At 50.3% G+C, this 16,495-nt stretch overlaps 2 protein-coding genes across 2 annotated transcripts in view; both read left to right on the top strand.

Moving 5' to 3' along the window:
* LOC123769820 (serine/threonine-protein phosphatase 6 regulatory ankyrin repeat subunit C) overlaps positions 1–16,495 on the top strand; it is a 125,051-nt gene that overhangs the window by 33,394 nt on the left and 75,162 nt on the right. The gene's annotated exons all lie outside the window — the stretch shown is intronic.
* LOC138350404 (trichohyalin-like) overlaps positions 3,649–16,495 on the top strand; it is a 31,335-nt gene continuing 18,488 nt past the window's right edge. The window contains exon 1 of the mRNA XM_069301032.1: positions 3,649–4,406. Within this exon, the coding sequence (XP_069157133.1) occupies positions 3,649–4,406 (758 nt within the window). The remainder of the gene's footprint in view (positions 4,407–16,495) is intronic.

Below are 16,495 nucleotides of genomic sequence, written 5' to 3'. Positions count from 1 at the left end.
CAGGACAACCACTGTGGCACTGGCAGTGGTGGCTGTGGGCCAGGACAACCCCTGTGGCACTGGCAGTGGTGGCTGTGGGCCAGGACAACCCCTGTGGCACTGGCAGTGGTGGCTGTGGGCCAGGACAACCCCTGTGGCACTGGCAGTAGTGGCTGTGGGCCAGGACAACCACTGTGGCACTGGCAGTGGTGGCTGTGGGCCAGGACAACCCCTGTGGCACTGGCAGTGGTGGCTGTGGGCCAGGACAACCCCTGTGGCACTGGCAGTGGTGGCTGTGGGCCAGGACAACCCCTGTGGCACTTACCTTCCTTACCTTACCTTACTTTCCTCCTCATAATTATCGGTACAGTTTTAATCTTCCTCTCTCCATCTCCTAAGACGTGTTCTGGCACTGCGGGAAGATTGTGAGGGCCATGAGGGCCATGAGGGCCATTTTGGAGTCTGCAGACGGACACTGAGCCATCCGGCCCGCTGGCCTGAGGAAAGGGGGCCGGATGTTATCAATATCTCCCGTATGTGTGTTCATGTTAGTTATACTTGGATGGTCGAACATGTACTCTTAACCCGTGTGGCACAGTGCCACAGGGGTTCTTTCTGTGTGCCTTCCGACCATTGCAAGTTGAAGGCAGTGACTCGTTTTCACTTATTTTTCTTGTGGTAATTTAAGGGCACTGCAGTTGTTGGCCACCAGTGCTGGGTACTGGTGTTGTTGACCACCAGTGCTGGGTACTGGTGTTGTTGACCACCAGTGCTGGGTACTGGTGTTGTTGACCACCAGTGCTGGGTACTGGTGTTGTTGACCACCAGTGCTGGGTACTGGTGTTGTTGACCACCAGTGCTGGGTACTGGTGTTGTTGACCACCAGTGCTGGGTACTGGTGTTGTTGACCACCAGTGCTGGGTACTGGTGGTGTTGACCACCAGTGCTGGGTACTGGTGGTCAGCCATATGCAGTCTGCCCAACCTTCTCTGTCCTGCCTATTCCTCGTTATTTTATCTTGCTAGTTATGTGTGTGTGTGTGTGTGTGTGTGTGTGTGTGTGTGTGTGTGTGTGTGTGTGTGTGTGTGTGTGTGTGTGTGTGTGTGTGTGTGTTTCACGACATCATACACACCACAATACACCACCACATACACAAGATACTGAGGGGATAGACAAGGTGGCCAAGGACAGCCTCTTTAAACTGAGAGAAAATAGGACAAGAAGACACAGGTGGAGGCTGGAAGCTCACTTGAGCGGAAGGAATGTCAGGAAACACCCTGTACCCTGTACCTTGTACCCTGTACCCTGTACCCTGTACCTTGTACCCTGTACCCTGTACCCTGTACCCTGTACGGCTGGTCAACACGTCCTGAAGGAGGAAGTTGTGGAAGCCACCTCCAGCCACAACTTTAAGACCAGACTCGACAAATAATTTAAACGTCAGAACAGTTAAATTATAACACAACGTGTACAACAAGGCTGGTAGGCGGGGCATGAAGAGCTAGAGCTCACTCCCCCGTAGTCACTTATAGATGAATACTGATAGGTAACCACAAGGACCTTGTGACCTCACACAGTAGCTAGCGTGAGCCCTGGCACTGTGGGGGTGGCACTGGGTAGGGGGTCCTAGTGGCACTGGGGCAGCAGGTGGCCCTGGGGGAGGGGGGCCCCGTGGCCCTGGGGGAGGGGGGGCCCGTGGCCCTGGGGCATCATGTGGCCCTGGGAGAGGGGGGGGAGGGCCAGGAGGGAGCGCCAAGAATGCCAGGGTGTGTGGAGGAGGTGGCACTATGCATGTGGATGTCCACGTTCCCTCCGTGGCCACACGCGACCAAGCAAGCACAACATGGTATTATAAGTCATGCAGTTCAGTGGCCTCTCCAGGTGGCCCGGTGTGGCCACCTGGAGCAGCGTGTGGCCACCTGCGGCCTCCTTCCCCCGTGGCCACATGAGGCCTCTATAGTGTGGCCACCTGCCTTACTCTTGTGTGGCCACCTGGAGCAGCGTGTGGCCACCTGCGGCCTCCTTCCCTCGTGACCACATGAGGCCTCTATAGTGTGGCCACCCTCTGACTTATTCTTGTGTGGCCACCTGGTGCATTATTCTATTACTCAGGTGTGGTGTTGGTACTGCCAGCAGGTGTGGTGTTGGTACTGCCAGCAGGTGTGGTGTTGGTACTGCCAGCAGGTGTGGTGTTGGTACTGCCAGCAGGTGTGGTGTTGGTACTGCCAGCAGGTGTGGTGTTGGTACTGCCAGCAGGTGTGGTGTTGGTACTGCCAGCAGGTGTGGTGTTGGTACTGCCAGCCAGAAGGTGTGGTGTTGGTACTGCCAGCCAGAAGGTGTGGTGTTGGTACTGCCAGCAGGTGTGGTGTTGGTACTGCCAGCAGGTGTGGTGTTGGTACTGCCAGCAGGTGTGGTGTTGGTACTGCCAGCAGGTGTGGTGTTGGTACTGCCAGCAGGTGTGGTGTTGGTGCTGCCAGCAGGTGTGGTGTTGGTACTGCCAGCAGGTGTGGTGTTGGTACTGCCAGCAGGTGTGGTGTTGGTACTGCCAGCAGGTGTGGTGTTGGTGCTGCCAGCAGGTGTGGTGTTGGTACTGCCAGCAGGTGTGGTGTTGGTACTGCCAGCCAGCAGGTGTGGTGTTGGTACTGCCAGCAGGTGTGGTGTTGGTACTGCCAGCCAGCAGGTGTGGTGTTGGTACTGCCAGCAGGTGTGGTGTTGGTACTGCCAGCAGGTGTGGTGTTGGTACTGCCAGCCAGCAGGTGTGTACTTCCAACACTGCCACTGTCAGCGACATAAGCAGGTGTGTAGCCTGGCGTGTCTGCCAGCCCCCGGTCCAGGAGTAAATACACGCAATACAGCATACAGAAGGAGTGTATTTATGACGACATCACCTCGGGTCAATGGACCCTTGACCCGTCAGTCAAATCCCTCACAAAATGATGTATTTGACAGTTATGAGTAATTACGGGGGAGGGATTGTTGGACGGTCAGTGTGGCAGGTGTGGCAGGTGTGGCACAGGACACTCGCGTGTTCTGACAGCCATCATGATGACCATCAAGGCTTATGTGTTTTGACGGCTCTTTTTTGACGTTTTTTTTTTTTGACGGTTTTGACGGGTTTGACGTCCATTCTCAAAAACCTCATAATTTTCGGCTTGGTGATTACCTAGGCAGCCGCTGCATCAATGAGCTGTTCCAAGCCACCTTCTTCTTGTTAATGAACTTCTTGAGGAATTCCTTGCACTGCAGGATCGTCTTATTAGCCGTGATCAAGACGCTGGCTTTGACCTTTGCCTCAGACATATTACAGAAGTCTTGAAAGTACCCGGGAGTTCAGATTCACGAAGCAGTTACGCAAGCACTTACGAACCTGTATATCTTTTCTCAATCTTTGGCGGCTTTGTTTACAATTATTAAACAGTTAATGAGCTCCGAAGCAGCAGGAGGCTGTTTATAACAATAACAACTGTTGATTTGGGAAGATTTTATGCTTGTAAACTGTTTAATGGATGTAACCAAAGTCGTCAAATATTGAGGAAAGATGTATACACGTTCGTAAGTACTGGCGTAAGTACTGCTTCGTGAATCTGACTCCGAGCCGTGATGCTCCATAATGGGAAGAGGGCCACCCGTCTCCCCCCCCCCCCCTGGCTCGCTGCCGGCTCCTCCAAGATGATTACACACACCGTCAAGACCTTGTCGGACGTCTTGGGGTATGATGGGTACGGTGGGAGGGCAGCGGCAGTCAAGAGGCGCAGTCAGTCAAGAGGCACCGTCAGTCAAGAGGCGCTGTCAGTCAAGAGGCACAGTCAGTCAAGAGGCACCGTCAGTCAAGAGGCACAGTCAGTCAAGAGGCACTGTCAGTCAAGAGGCACCGGCAGTCAAGAGGCGCAGTCAGTCAAGAGGCACTGTCAGTCAAGAGGCACCGTCAGTCAAGAGACACAGTCAGTCAAGAGGCACCGTCAGTCAAGAGACACAGTCAGTCAAGAGGCACCGTCAGTCAAGAGACACAGTCAGTCAAGAGGCACCGTCAGTCAAGAGACACAGCCAGTCAAGAGGCACCGGCAGTCAAGAGGCACCGTCAGTCAAGAGGCACCGTCAGTCAAGAGACACAGCCAGTCAAGAGGCACCGTCAGTCAAGAGACACAGTCAGTCAAGAGGCGCTGTCAGTCAAGAGACACAGTCAGTCAAGAGGCACCGTCAGTCAAGAGACACAGTCAGTCAAGAGGCACCGTCAGTCAAGAGACACAGTCAGTCAAGAGGCACCGTCAGTCAAGAGGCACAGTCAGTCAAGAGGCACCGTCAGTCAAGAGACACAGTCAGTCAAGAGACACAGTCAGTCAAGAGGCACCGTCAGTCAAGAGACACAGTCAGTCAAGAGACACAGTCAGTCAAGAGACACAGTCAGTCAAGAGGTACCGCTCGCTAGGGTAACAGGCAATAAATCTATCTCAAATGTTTTGGAAAATAAATGAGTAAAGATACATCACCAGCCTGACCACAAGAGCATTGTGGGTAATAACAGTCATGTTCTGTACTCTGGAGTCGTCAGTACTCGGTAACTACCTCTTACTCAGCCCGTCTTCCAAACAAAGACCCAAAAGTGATTCCATCCACCCACCAAACCCCCTGATTATGAATGAAAAACGGTGTACACACGCAACCCGTCCTCGACTCAAGTCCATTACATCCAGCGGTCGACCCCACAGACGCATTCATAAATTTTAATATGCTGTTCATTCAAAACGGGAATTTTCTCAAGTATAAATTAATATTATAATATATTAGCATATTGTGCATATATAGGCCTAGGTTAAGTTAGGTATTTAGGTTCTGTTGGCGATTATTTGTATTTGTAGTACGTGGGTGAAGCATTTATAACGTTGTGTTTCGAACAAAATTCGTCAGTGAAGCATATGTTCCGGATATGTTCGAACATTAGCAGTTGAGTCGTGTGTAAACCGCTTTTCATTCATAAACAGGGGGTTTGGCGGGTGCATGGAATCACTTTTGGATCTTTGCTTGGAGGACGGGCTGACACACGACTCACAACTGATGACGTTCAAACACTTCCGGAACAAGTGCTTCACTGACGACTTTTGTTCGAACCACAACGCTATAAATGCTTCACCCACGTACTACAAATACAAATAATCGCCAACAGAACCTAAATACCTAACTTAACCTAGGCCTACATATGCACAATATGCTAATATATTATAATATTAATTTATACTTGAGAAAATTCCCGTTTTGAATGAACAGCATATTAAAATTTATGAATGCGTCTGTGGGGTCGACCGCTGGATGTAATGGACTTGAGTCGAGGACGGGTTAAACGTGTATACATTTTCCTCAATCTTTGACGGCTCTGGTTACATCCATTAAACAGTTTACAAGTATAAAATCTTCCCAAATCAACTATTGTTATTGTTATAAACAGCCTCCTGGTGATTCGGAGCTTATTAACTGTTTAATAATTGTAAACAAAGCCGCCAAAGATTGAGAGAATATGTACAGGTTCGTAAGTGTTTGCGTAACTGCTTCGTAAATATGGCCCCAGGAACACAACAAAATGCTACACAGTGTATGCTTCATGCACATACATAATGTCCACACACACACATACATGTACACAGGAAGACGTACACACACTTGCTCACACGTACACAGGCGTGTAGGTACGGCGTAATGAAGATGAGACTAGGGAAAAAGAGTCTTGGAATAGACCACACCGAATCTATCTCCAGATACACGTCAATAGAATCTATCTCTGGAGGCCCCTCTATCCGTCTGTCCCTCTACGACGTAGAGAGGCAGACGTAGAGAGAGAGGCAGACGTAGAGAGTGACAGACGTAGAGAGTGACAGACGTAGAGAGTGACAGACGTAGAGAGTGACAGACGTAGAGAGTGACAGACGTAGAGAGTGACAGACGTAGAGAGAGACAGACGTAGAGAGTGACAGACGTAGAGAGTGACAGACGTAGAGAGTGACAGACGTAGAGAGTGACAGACGTAGAGAGTGACAGACGTAGAGAGTGGCAGACGTAGAGAGTGACAGACGTAGAGAGTGACAGACGTAGAGAGGCAGACGTAGAGAGTGACAGACGTAGAGAGAGACAGACGTAGAGAGTGACAGACGTAGAGAGAGACAGACGTAGAGAGGGACAGACGTAGAGAGTGACAGACGTAGAGAGTGACAGACGTAGAGAGTGACAGACGTAGAGAGTGACAGACGTAGAGAGGGACAGACGTAGAGAGTGACAGACGTAGAGAGTGACAGACGTAGAGAGGGACAGACGTAGAGAGGGACAGACGTAGAGAGTGACAGACGTAGAGAGGGACAGACGTAGAGAGTGACAGACGTAGAGAGTGGCAGACGTAGAGAGGGACAGACGTAGAGAGTGACAGACGTAGAGAGAGACAGACGTAGATAGGGACAGACGTAGAGAGAGACAGACGTAGAGAGGGACAGACGTAGAGAGTGACAGACGTAGAGAGTGACAGACGTAGAGAGGGACAGACGTAGAGAGGGACAGACGTAGAGAGAGACAGACGTAGAGAGGGACAGACGTAGAGAGAGACAGACGTAGAGAGGGACAGACGTAGAGAGAGACAGACGTAGAGAGGGACAGACGTAGAGAGTGACAGACGTAGAGAGTGACAGACGTAGAGAGGGACAGACGTAGAGAGGGACAGACGTAGAGAGTGACAGACGTAGAGAGTGACAGACGTAGAGAGTGACAGACGTAGAGAGTGACAGACGTAAAGAAACACAGAGACGCTGAGAGGGCGTGATAGAGTGTTGAACCCTGAGCTCTGGGGGAGGGGGGGAGGGGGGGTTGCTCGACACATATACTCTCCTACCTCACCTGCTGCCTCACCCCGCCCCCTCACCCCGCCCCCTCACCCCGCCCCTCACCCCGCCCCTCACCCCGCCCCCCTCACCCCGCCCCTCACCCCGCCCCTCACCTGCTGCCTCACCCCGCCCCCTCACTCTGCCCCCTCACCCCGCCCCTCACCTGCTGCCTCACCCCGCCCCTCACCCCGCCCCCCTCACTCCGCCCCCTCACCCCGCCCCTCACCCCGCCCCCTCACTCCGCCCCTCACCCCGCCCCCCTCACCCCGCCCCCCTCACCCCACCCCGCCCCTCACCCCGCCCTTCACCCCGCCCCTCACCCCGCCCCCCTCACCCCGCCCCCTCACCCCGCCCCCTCACCCCGCCCCTCACCCCGCCCCTCACCCCGCCCCTCACCCCGCCCCCTCACCCCTCCCCTCACCCCGCCCCTCACATTCCTCACCTCACGCCTCCATTCTCATCCCCTCCTCACCCCCCCCCATTCTCACCTCCCTCACGCCTACCCCCCGCCCCATTCTCACCTCCCTCACGCCTACCCCCCCCCCCCCCCCTCCTCCTCCTGTCCTTCTTTCCGGTGCAAGCTGTCACTCACCCGTCACTCAGGGCGTGGTCAACGTGGCTTACGTCACTCAGGGGAGCGTGCAGGCCTGCGTTACTCTTAAGGCGTGACCACCTAGTACCCCATATTACTGACGTTGTCTATACACCGAGAGAAAGTTCCCCGTGTGATCGTAAAGTGTATTGCATAATAAGATATTTACTGGATAAGTTCAGATTCTGGAAAGACCTGGGTAAATACTGGTTTGTAAACAGGGTTGTTGTGGAACAGATTACCGGGTGACATAATAGACGGGGGATCACTGGGTTGTTTCAAGCGTTGGTTAGACATGTGTGTTAATGTGTTTGTTTGTGTATAAATAAGAGCCACCTCGTATGGGCCAATGGGAGCTGCCTCGTATGGACCAATAGGAGCTGCCTCGTATGGACCAATAGGAGCTGCCTCGTATGGACCAATAACAGCTGCCTCGTATGGACCAATAGGAGCTGCCTCGTATGGACCAATAGGAGCTGCCTCGTATGGACCAATAACAGCTGCCTCGTATGGACCAATAGGTGCTGCCTCGTATGGACCAATAGGAGCTGCCTCGTATGGACCAATAACAGCTGCCTCGTATGAACCAATAGGAGTAGCCTCGTATGGACCAATAGCAGCTGCCTCGTATGGACCAATAGCAGCTGCCTCGTATGGACCAATAGACTTTCTGCACTTTCCTCAATTGTCGTGTATGATAAATACCAGACAGTACCAGAGTCCCTGAGTACCAAGCTCTTGGACGCCAAGTTACGTAGGATTAGTTAAATGATCAGGCGATGACACTGCAGATGGTGCTGCAAGTAGTGCAGGAATGTAGAGACTTGCATACCAAAGTCCACTACGGCTGAAGGAAGCAATGAGAGCTTCGTGCAGACGATGTGCAGTGGTCATAACATAGTTGCTAAGTCAGGCTCTGCACGATTGCACGTAAGGTGGGACAAATAAAAAATTTGACCCACAAATCTGAGGAAATAGTATCTATATGCAGATGACGAGTATCTGCACCAGCGTGTTATATCTTTATGGAAGCACCAGCGTGTGTTATATTTTTTATGGAAGCACCAGCGGGTGTTATATTTTTTATGGAAGCACCAGCGTGTTATCTTTTTATGGAAGCACCAGCGTGTTATATCTTTATGGAAGCACCAGCGGGTGTTATATTTTTTATGGAAGCACCAGCGTGTTATCTTTTTATGGAAGCACTAGCGTGTTATCTTTTTTAGAGTGCCATAAACTGCTTGACAAAGTTCCAAGAACAAGATACAATGCAAATCTTAGAAACAGGCGCCAGGAGCGTGAGATCAGAGAACTTTCCGAGAGTGTCCCTAACTGGTAGGGAGGGAGGGAATTATCAGGGGCAAAGGATTGTTGTTGTTATACATTTAGCCACTCAGGACGAAGTGTCCATGTAGCACGGGCTATGGTGAGCCCGTAAGTGGGGAAAGGGTTGTTGTTGTTGTTTAAGATTCGCTACTTGGAACAAAAAGTTACAAGTAGCACGGGCTATGGTGAGCCCGTTGTGGACTTACCTGGCACAGGAGCGGGGCTGTAACTTGGGGAAAGGGTCAAGCCATTACGACTATATAGCACTGGGAATTAAGGGGTCAGGATAAGGATTTGGGATGGGAAGGGGGGAGGGAATGGTGCCCATCCACTTGGACGGTCGGGGATTGAACGCCGACCTGCATGAAGCGTGACCGTCGCTCTACCGTCCAGCCCAAGTAGTTGGACTAACTGGTAGGGAACAGAGGGTCAAAGTGAGAATACCATGATGTGAACCTTAAGGATGCATCCTATTCCTGGTGCATTTCAAGGACATATAATGACTGGGTACAATCCTGCAATTGAAGGACCTGAAGACATAACCTGACAAGTGATAGAGGAGACATGATAAAGATATACCAAATATTTTGCGAATATAACAGGATGGAAAAGTAGGAAATGATCTCAATAGCAATAAAATGGGAAACACACACGAATCTTAAGGATACGAGAAAATTATCTTTTAATCCAAGAATATCAGGGAAAACGTAAAAATATTGACGCAGAGGCAGTAGAAGCCACCTCCGTCCACCATTTTAACATGAACATGACAGGACCGATGAAGGAAGAGACTCCGTTGTATAACCATCCCAACACCGAGCGATTAGAGGGGCAGAAGAGCTCTGTGTCTGGGTGGAAATTGAGATGAATTCATTCTATGTAAGATATCCCATCTTTAGATAAGATTAAAGGTTAGGTTAGGGTTCATTCCATACATTCTCGGGAGAGTATGAGTGTTAAAAGGATCGGGGACCCATTGTAGTAGGCTTCCAAGGAGGGAAAGCCCGGGCCCAGGAGCTGAGCCTCGCTCTGTAAGTACACATACCTGAGTACACGTGGTCATCGTACCGCGGGTGAATGTGCTTGGAAACACGCCTGCTAGCGCGCGCACACGCACACTCACTCACACACACACACACACACACACACACACACACACACACACACACACACACACACACACACACACACACACACACACACACACACACACACACTCACACACTCACACACTCACACACTCACACACTCACACACACACACACACACACACACACACACACACACACACACACACACACACACTCACACTCACACTCACACTCACACTCACACACACACACACTCACACTCACACACACACACACACACACACACACACACACACACACACACACACACACACACACACACACACACACACACACACACTCACACTCACACTCACACACACACACACACACTCACACACACACACACACACACACACACACACACACACACACACACACACACGGGCCACACGGCTTAGTGGACAGCGCTCGGGGGTCATAGTCCTAATGGCCCGGGTTCGATTTCCGGCGGAGGCGGAAGCAAATGGCAAAGTATATTTCACCCTGATGGCCCTATTCACCTAGCAGTAAATAGGTTCCTGGAGGGATAGATTGCTACTACGGGCTGCTTCCTGGGGATGTGTGCGTGTGTGTGTGTGTGTGTGTGTGTGTGTGTGTTAGAGATAGATATATGTAGTAGCCACAATAGTGAACAAATAGATTGATTAGAAAGGCGGGATCCAAGAGCTAAATAGCTCGATTCTGCAGACACAAATAGTAAATACACGCATGTATACATCAGTGTCTATTACGGGAAACCTAACCACCAATTCCAGCAGACTGTTGCGTCCCCATTTTGCATGGGTAGAGGTGGCTGGGGTGTTGATGTCACTGATCTAAGCGTAGCCTCGTCCCGTTACTCCCGCCTGCCTCTACTGGGCCCGTGCTAGGCTACCCCTACCCCATCCCCCCTATCACAGTTGCTACGTAGCCCCGGCCCCCAGTCATTAAGCTTTTATCTAACCACTTAACAAACCTGTACGTCTTTCCTTAGTCGTAGCGGCTTTGTTTACATATTTTCAGTGGATTATGAGCTCGGAAACTCCACAACCCGAGGTTATTATTGTTATAAACAACCTCGTTTAAGTGCTTCGGAGCTCATGCACTGTTTGATAAATGTAAACAAAGCCGCCATGATTGAGGAAAGATGTACAGGTATCGTAAGCATGATGCGTACATGATAGATCAATCCTGGCGTCTACGTAGAATAGCGGAAGTGATACGCACCCTAAGCACACCTACGCTATTTAAAGAAGACTGGATAGCGTGTGCGAGCGATTCAAACCTTTTTATCTTTTTTTTTTACGGTTGATTCAAAACTTTTTATACGGTTGATTCGAAGTTGTTTTTTATGAGGTGATGCGAGAGAGGCGGGGTAGCTCTGGCACTCTGGTGGGCTTTGGCACTCAAGTGGTGCCCCTGGAGTGCCACATGATCTCTTCCCCCACACACCTGTGTGGCGTGGGGAGCACTCTGGCCACCCCGGGCCACCCCCTGTGTGAAGGGGGTGGCCCAGGGTGGGCCGCGCTCCCTGCAGGGTCCGTGACCTTGAGATCAACGGGAACCTTGCTCAAGAATTTGGGACGCCACAATGGGATGGTAATGGTGTAGCCTTGGGACCTGGTAGGTAGTTTCGGACCATACAAAATATATATGTATACACTGTGTATACAGACCATCACTGAGTGCTAAAGGACTATATACACCATCATAGAGTGGCTCATGTATGTGTCACATCACAAAGTGCCACCTTGCGAATGTATGCATTCCATCACCGTGTCATGTATATACATGCTATCAGTGTCACATGTATACATGCCCTCACAGTACCACGTGTAGACATGTCCTCACAGTGACACGTGTATACATGCCATCACAGTGCCACGTGTATACATGCCATCACAGTGCCACGTGTATACATATACCATCACAGAGGGCCTCGGGTATACATACCATAAAAAGTTGTATTACTGTTAGATAAACTCTGAGAGCAATGTTTAATAAGTATATATCAAAGAAGCCATGTATGGATGTGTGTATGCATGTATCATTGTATGTATGTATGTGTATGTATGTATAGTAGAGAGAAGAGCTGTTGTAACGACCAACTTTGACTGTGGTCTCACTCAATCCATCAATTATACATGGTTGTGCATATTTCTGACAGGTGCATCCATCAATCAATTGATGATGTATCCATCAATCAATCAATTGATGATGTATCCATCAATCAATCAATTGATGTACCAAGACAGCTTGTTTGTCGTATCCATAATGATGTCCCCCCCCCCAAACTACCATGCATTCCTAGCTCGATCGGCTTTAAGTGTTACACACACACACATATATACATACTTATCATACATGTACACATACATAGGTAGATAATCTGTCGCTCGTACACACACACACGCACTCCCATATGTATAGTATATACACATACACACGCACACATTCTGTGTGCCTATCTGTATGTCTCTCTCTCTCTCTCTCTCTCTCTCTCTCTCTCTCTCTGTGAATGTCGATTTGGGAGGGGTTGAGTTGAAGGGGGGGGGGCCTTGGCGGGAGTGGGGGGGGGGGGTCGTTAGTCTGGGGTCGTCCACCGCTGCAGGAAGCAAGTGAGAAGTGAACTCTCTCACCCTTCTCTCACCTCTCTCTCTCTCTCTCCCTTCCCTCTCTTCCACCCCCTCTTACCCAATCAACCGACCTACACTATCCTTCTATCATCCCCTCTAACCTCTCTTTCACCCCCTTCCTCTCTCACCCCTCTCCCCCCTTCCTAACCCCCCCCCCCCCCCCACCCTCCCTCCTTCCAGGGGTTCATGGATCTCCTGGGGGGGGGGGGAGGGGGAAGGTTCCTTCACAAGATCTACGGTACACTGACCCTAGGGTACAGTGGTACCGTAGTGGTGCATAGTGCAGTGGTACATAGTGCAGTGGTACATAGTGCAGTGGTGCATAGTGCAGTGGTACATAGTGCAGTGGTGCATAGTGCAGTGGTACATAGTGCAGTGGTACATAGTGCAGTGGTGCATAGTGCAGTGGTACATAGTGCAGTGGTACATAGTGCAGTGGTGCATAGTGCAGTGGTACATAGTGCAGTGGTACATAGTGCAGTGGTGCATAGTGCAGTGGTACATAGTGCAGTGGTACATAGTGCAGTGGTGCATAGTGCAGTGGTGCATAGTGCAGTGGTACATAGTGCAGTGGTACATAGTGCAGTGGTGCATAGTGCAGTGGTACATAGTGCAGTGGTACATAGTGCAGTGGTGCATAGTGCAGTGGTACATAGTGCAGTGGTACATAGTGCAGTGGTGCATAGTGCAGTGGTGCATAGTGCAGTGGTACATAGTGCAGTGGTACATAGTGCAGTGGTACATAGTGCAGTGGTACATAGTGCAGTGGTGCATAGTGCAGTGGTGCATAGTGCAGTGGTACATAGTGCAGTGGTACATAGTGCAGTGGTACATAGTGCAGTGGTACATAGTGCAGTGGTACATAGTGCAGTGGTACATAGTGCAGTGGTACATAGTGCAGTGGTACATAGTGCAGTGGTACATAGTGCAGTGGTACATAGTGCAGTGGTACATAGTGCAGTGGTACATAGTGCTGCAGGTGGGTGCTGCAGGTGGGTGCTGCAGGTGGGTGCTGCAGGTGGGTGCTGCAGGTGGGTGCTGCAGGTGGGTGCTGCAGGTGGGTGCTGTAGGTGGGTGCTGCAGGTGGGTGCTGTAGGTGGGTGCTGCAGGTGGGTGCTGCAGGTTGGTGCTGTAGGTGGGTGCTGCAGGTGGGTGCTGCAGGTGGGTGCTGCAGGTGGGTGCTGTAGGTGGGTGCTGCAGGTTGGTGCTGTAGGTGGGTGCTGCAGGTGGGTGCTGCAGGTGGGTGCTGCAGGTGGGTGCTGCAGGTGGGTGCTGCAGGTGGGTGCTGCAGGTGGGTGCTGCAGGTTGGTGCTGTAGGTGGGTGCTGCAGGTGGGTGCGGCAGGTGGGTGCTGCAGGTGGGTGCTGCAGGTGGGTGCTGTAGGTGGGTGCTGCAGGTGGGTGCTGCAGGTGGGTGCTGCAGGTGGGTGCTGCAGGTGGGTGCTGTAGGTGGGTGCTGCAGGTGGGTGCTGTAGGTGGGTGCTGCAGGTGGGTGCTGCAGGTGGGTGCTGCAGGTTGGTGCTGCAGGTGGGTGCTGTAGGTGGGTGCTGCAGGTGGGTGCTGTAGGTGGGTGCTGCAGGTGGGTGCTGTAGGTGGGTGCTGCAGGTGGGTGCTGCAGGTGGGTGCTGCAGGTGGGTGCTGTAGGTGGGTGCTGCAGGTGGGTGCTGTAGGTGGGTGCTGCAGGTGGGTGCTGCAGGTGGGTGCTGCAGGTGGGTGCTGTAGGTGGGTGCTGCAGGTGGGTGCTGCAGGTGGGTGCTGCAGGTGGGTGCTGTAGGTGGGTGCTGCAGGTGGGTGCTGCAGGTGGGTGCTGCAGGTGGGTGCTGCAGGTGGGTGTTGGTCAACTGTGCTGGACGCCACCTAACCTACCGAGGCCTATGAACTGAAAGCGCCAGTATAACGGTGCTTTAATTGCCAGAATTACGTCGCATTTTTAACGAAGTGGTTAACTCCACTGCAAAAGCGACGTAGGTGTCGTGACATGTAATAAGAGTGCCCAACTGGCGCCACACAGCCCACCGGGACAAAGGCACCGGCCATAGGCCTAAATAAAACAAAAACAAAACGCATGTTTGCACAAATAGGTAAGCTTTTATATACAAGTTGTATAACAAGTGGAATATAAAAGTATATTACTTTTATTTATATCATTATTATTTATATTTATATAAAAGTTGTATATAAATGTATATTATATTTCAAAGTTTCTTTAACTATTACAATGTGTTTGATGCGTTTGACTAGCTCTCGCTAAGCATGATCAGAGGCAATGGTGCAAATAATTAGAACAACAGAGCTAAGCAGTGGTGCTCTGTATACATGTATACACATGTATACTCCTTCTGAAGATGTATTAATATACGAAAGTACTTAAGGAAATTCCTGTTTCAATGTTCCTCCGTGGTCTGACACTGTCACATTTTTAATCACGTGTTTATTTTTCGTGATTTACACACATGTATACACATATATACGCATGTGGTGAGTGTCGCGTCAGACTAGAAATAAAAATGAATTTTGTAGAATTGATTTTTCAGTTACCATCAACAGTGAAAAGAAATATAAGAAATATCGAGAAAATTCGTGTTAGAATTATTAATCTTACTTTGTCGGTCATATTTAATAATATATATATATATATATATATATATATATATATATATATATATATATATATATATATATATATATATATATATATATATATATATATATATGAATGAGTTTGGGTGGGTATAAACAGGAGCTGCCACATATGGGTCAACAGACCTTCTGCAGTTTCCATAATACTTACTTTCCAACGCGGCACAGATTGTGTAGTGTAGTGTAGTTGACCAGAGGAAGCACCGTAGTTCACCATCCCTGTGGTGACCTCCTCCACAGCACCATCAGTGCGCCAGGTGTTGAGGAGACCGAGCCATACTGCGCTGCTACATGACCTGCTTCCATCACCCTGGACCAGTGTGAAGGAGCGTGCTTCATGTCAGCGTCAACAACACCTCTCTACCTATGGACTCAAGTGTGTGAAGCCGCTATTCCTTCCCGGGAGCGATGCCTTCACACAAGGAAGCTTGAGTACACTCTTCATCTCACAAGTAGGACTAAGTATAGAGGTCTGGGCGAGAGTGTCCATAAAGAGTGACCAGAGTGCCCTGGCCTCTCTACCTGGAGAGAGAGATGTCATTAACAGGTGAACTTGGCCCCAGGATGGGGGTCCAGGTCAACAACTAACACTTCCTCCTCAATCATATCCATATAAACGTTTTCTAAGACCTGGTGGAACTCCCTCACCCTCATCCAAAGGATACCTGATCAACCAGGCTGTGACTCATACGTCAGGCTGCGAGCAGCCGCGTCCAACAGCCTGGTTGATCAGTCCAGCAACCAGGAGGCCTGGTCGACAACCGGGCCGCGGGGACACTGAAAAGCCCCGAAATCATCTCAAGATAACCTCAAGATAGCCATACTATAGAATGTATATAAATTCACTAGAAGGCGTCCAGCGTAGGATGACGAAGCTAATCCCGCTTAGTACAAACCTTCGACTTGATAATGGTTCAGGAGGCACTTAAACAGCACCTGGTTGACTAGCAACGAGGAGGCCTGGTCGACGACCGGGCCGCGGGGACGCTAAGCCCCGGAAACACTTCAAGGTAACCTCAAGCTAACTACATAGTTGTGTCTGCACCTTGTGAGGTGTGGGTTGGTCATCACAAACCTTCCATAAAAACCTTAATTTATCTTCTCTTGAAAGATAAAGAGTTAGGCATAACATGATTTAAGTAAGTGTACAAGTGAATGAAAGAGCATAACGAAGGGGACATTAATTAGGTATTAAAAGTATCAACACAAAATAAAACATGAAACAATGGGTATAAATTGGATAAGTTTAGGTTTAGGAAAGACCTGGGTAAATACTGGATCGGTAACAAGATTGTTGATTTGTGGAACAGATTACCGGATGACATAATAGTCGTGGGATCACTGTGTTGTTTCAA

This window comes from Procambarus clarkii, chromosome 45 (genome assembly GCF_040958095.1).
Source record: "Procambarus clarkii isolate CNS0578487 chromosome 45, FALCON_Pclarkii_2.0, whole genome shotgun sequence".
NCBI lineage: Eukaryota > Metazoa > Arthropoda > Malacostraca > Decapoda > Cambaridae > Procambarus > Procambarus clarkii.
The sequence above is the reverse complement of the archived record's forward strand: the minus strand, read 5'-3'. Positions and strand labels throughout refer to the sequence as shown.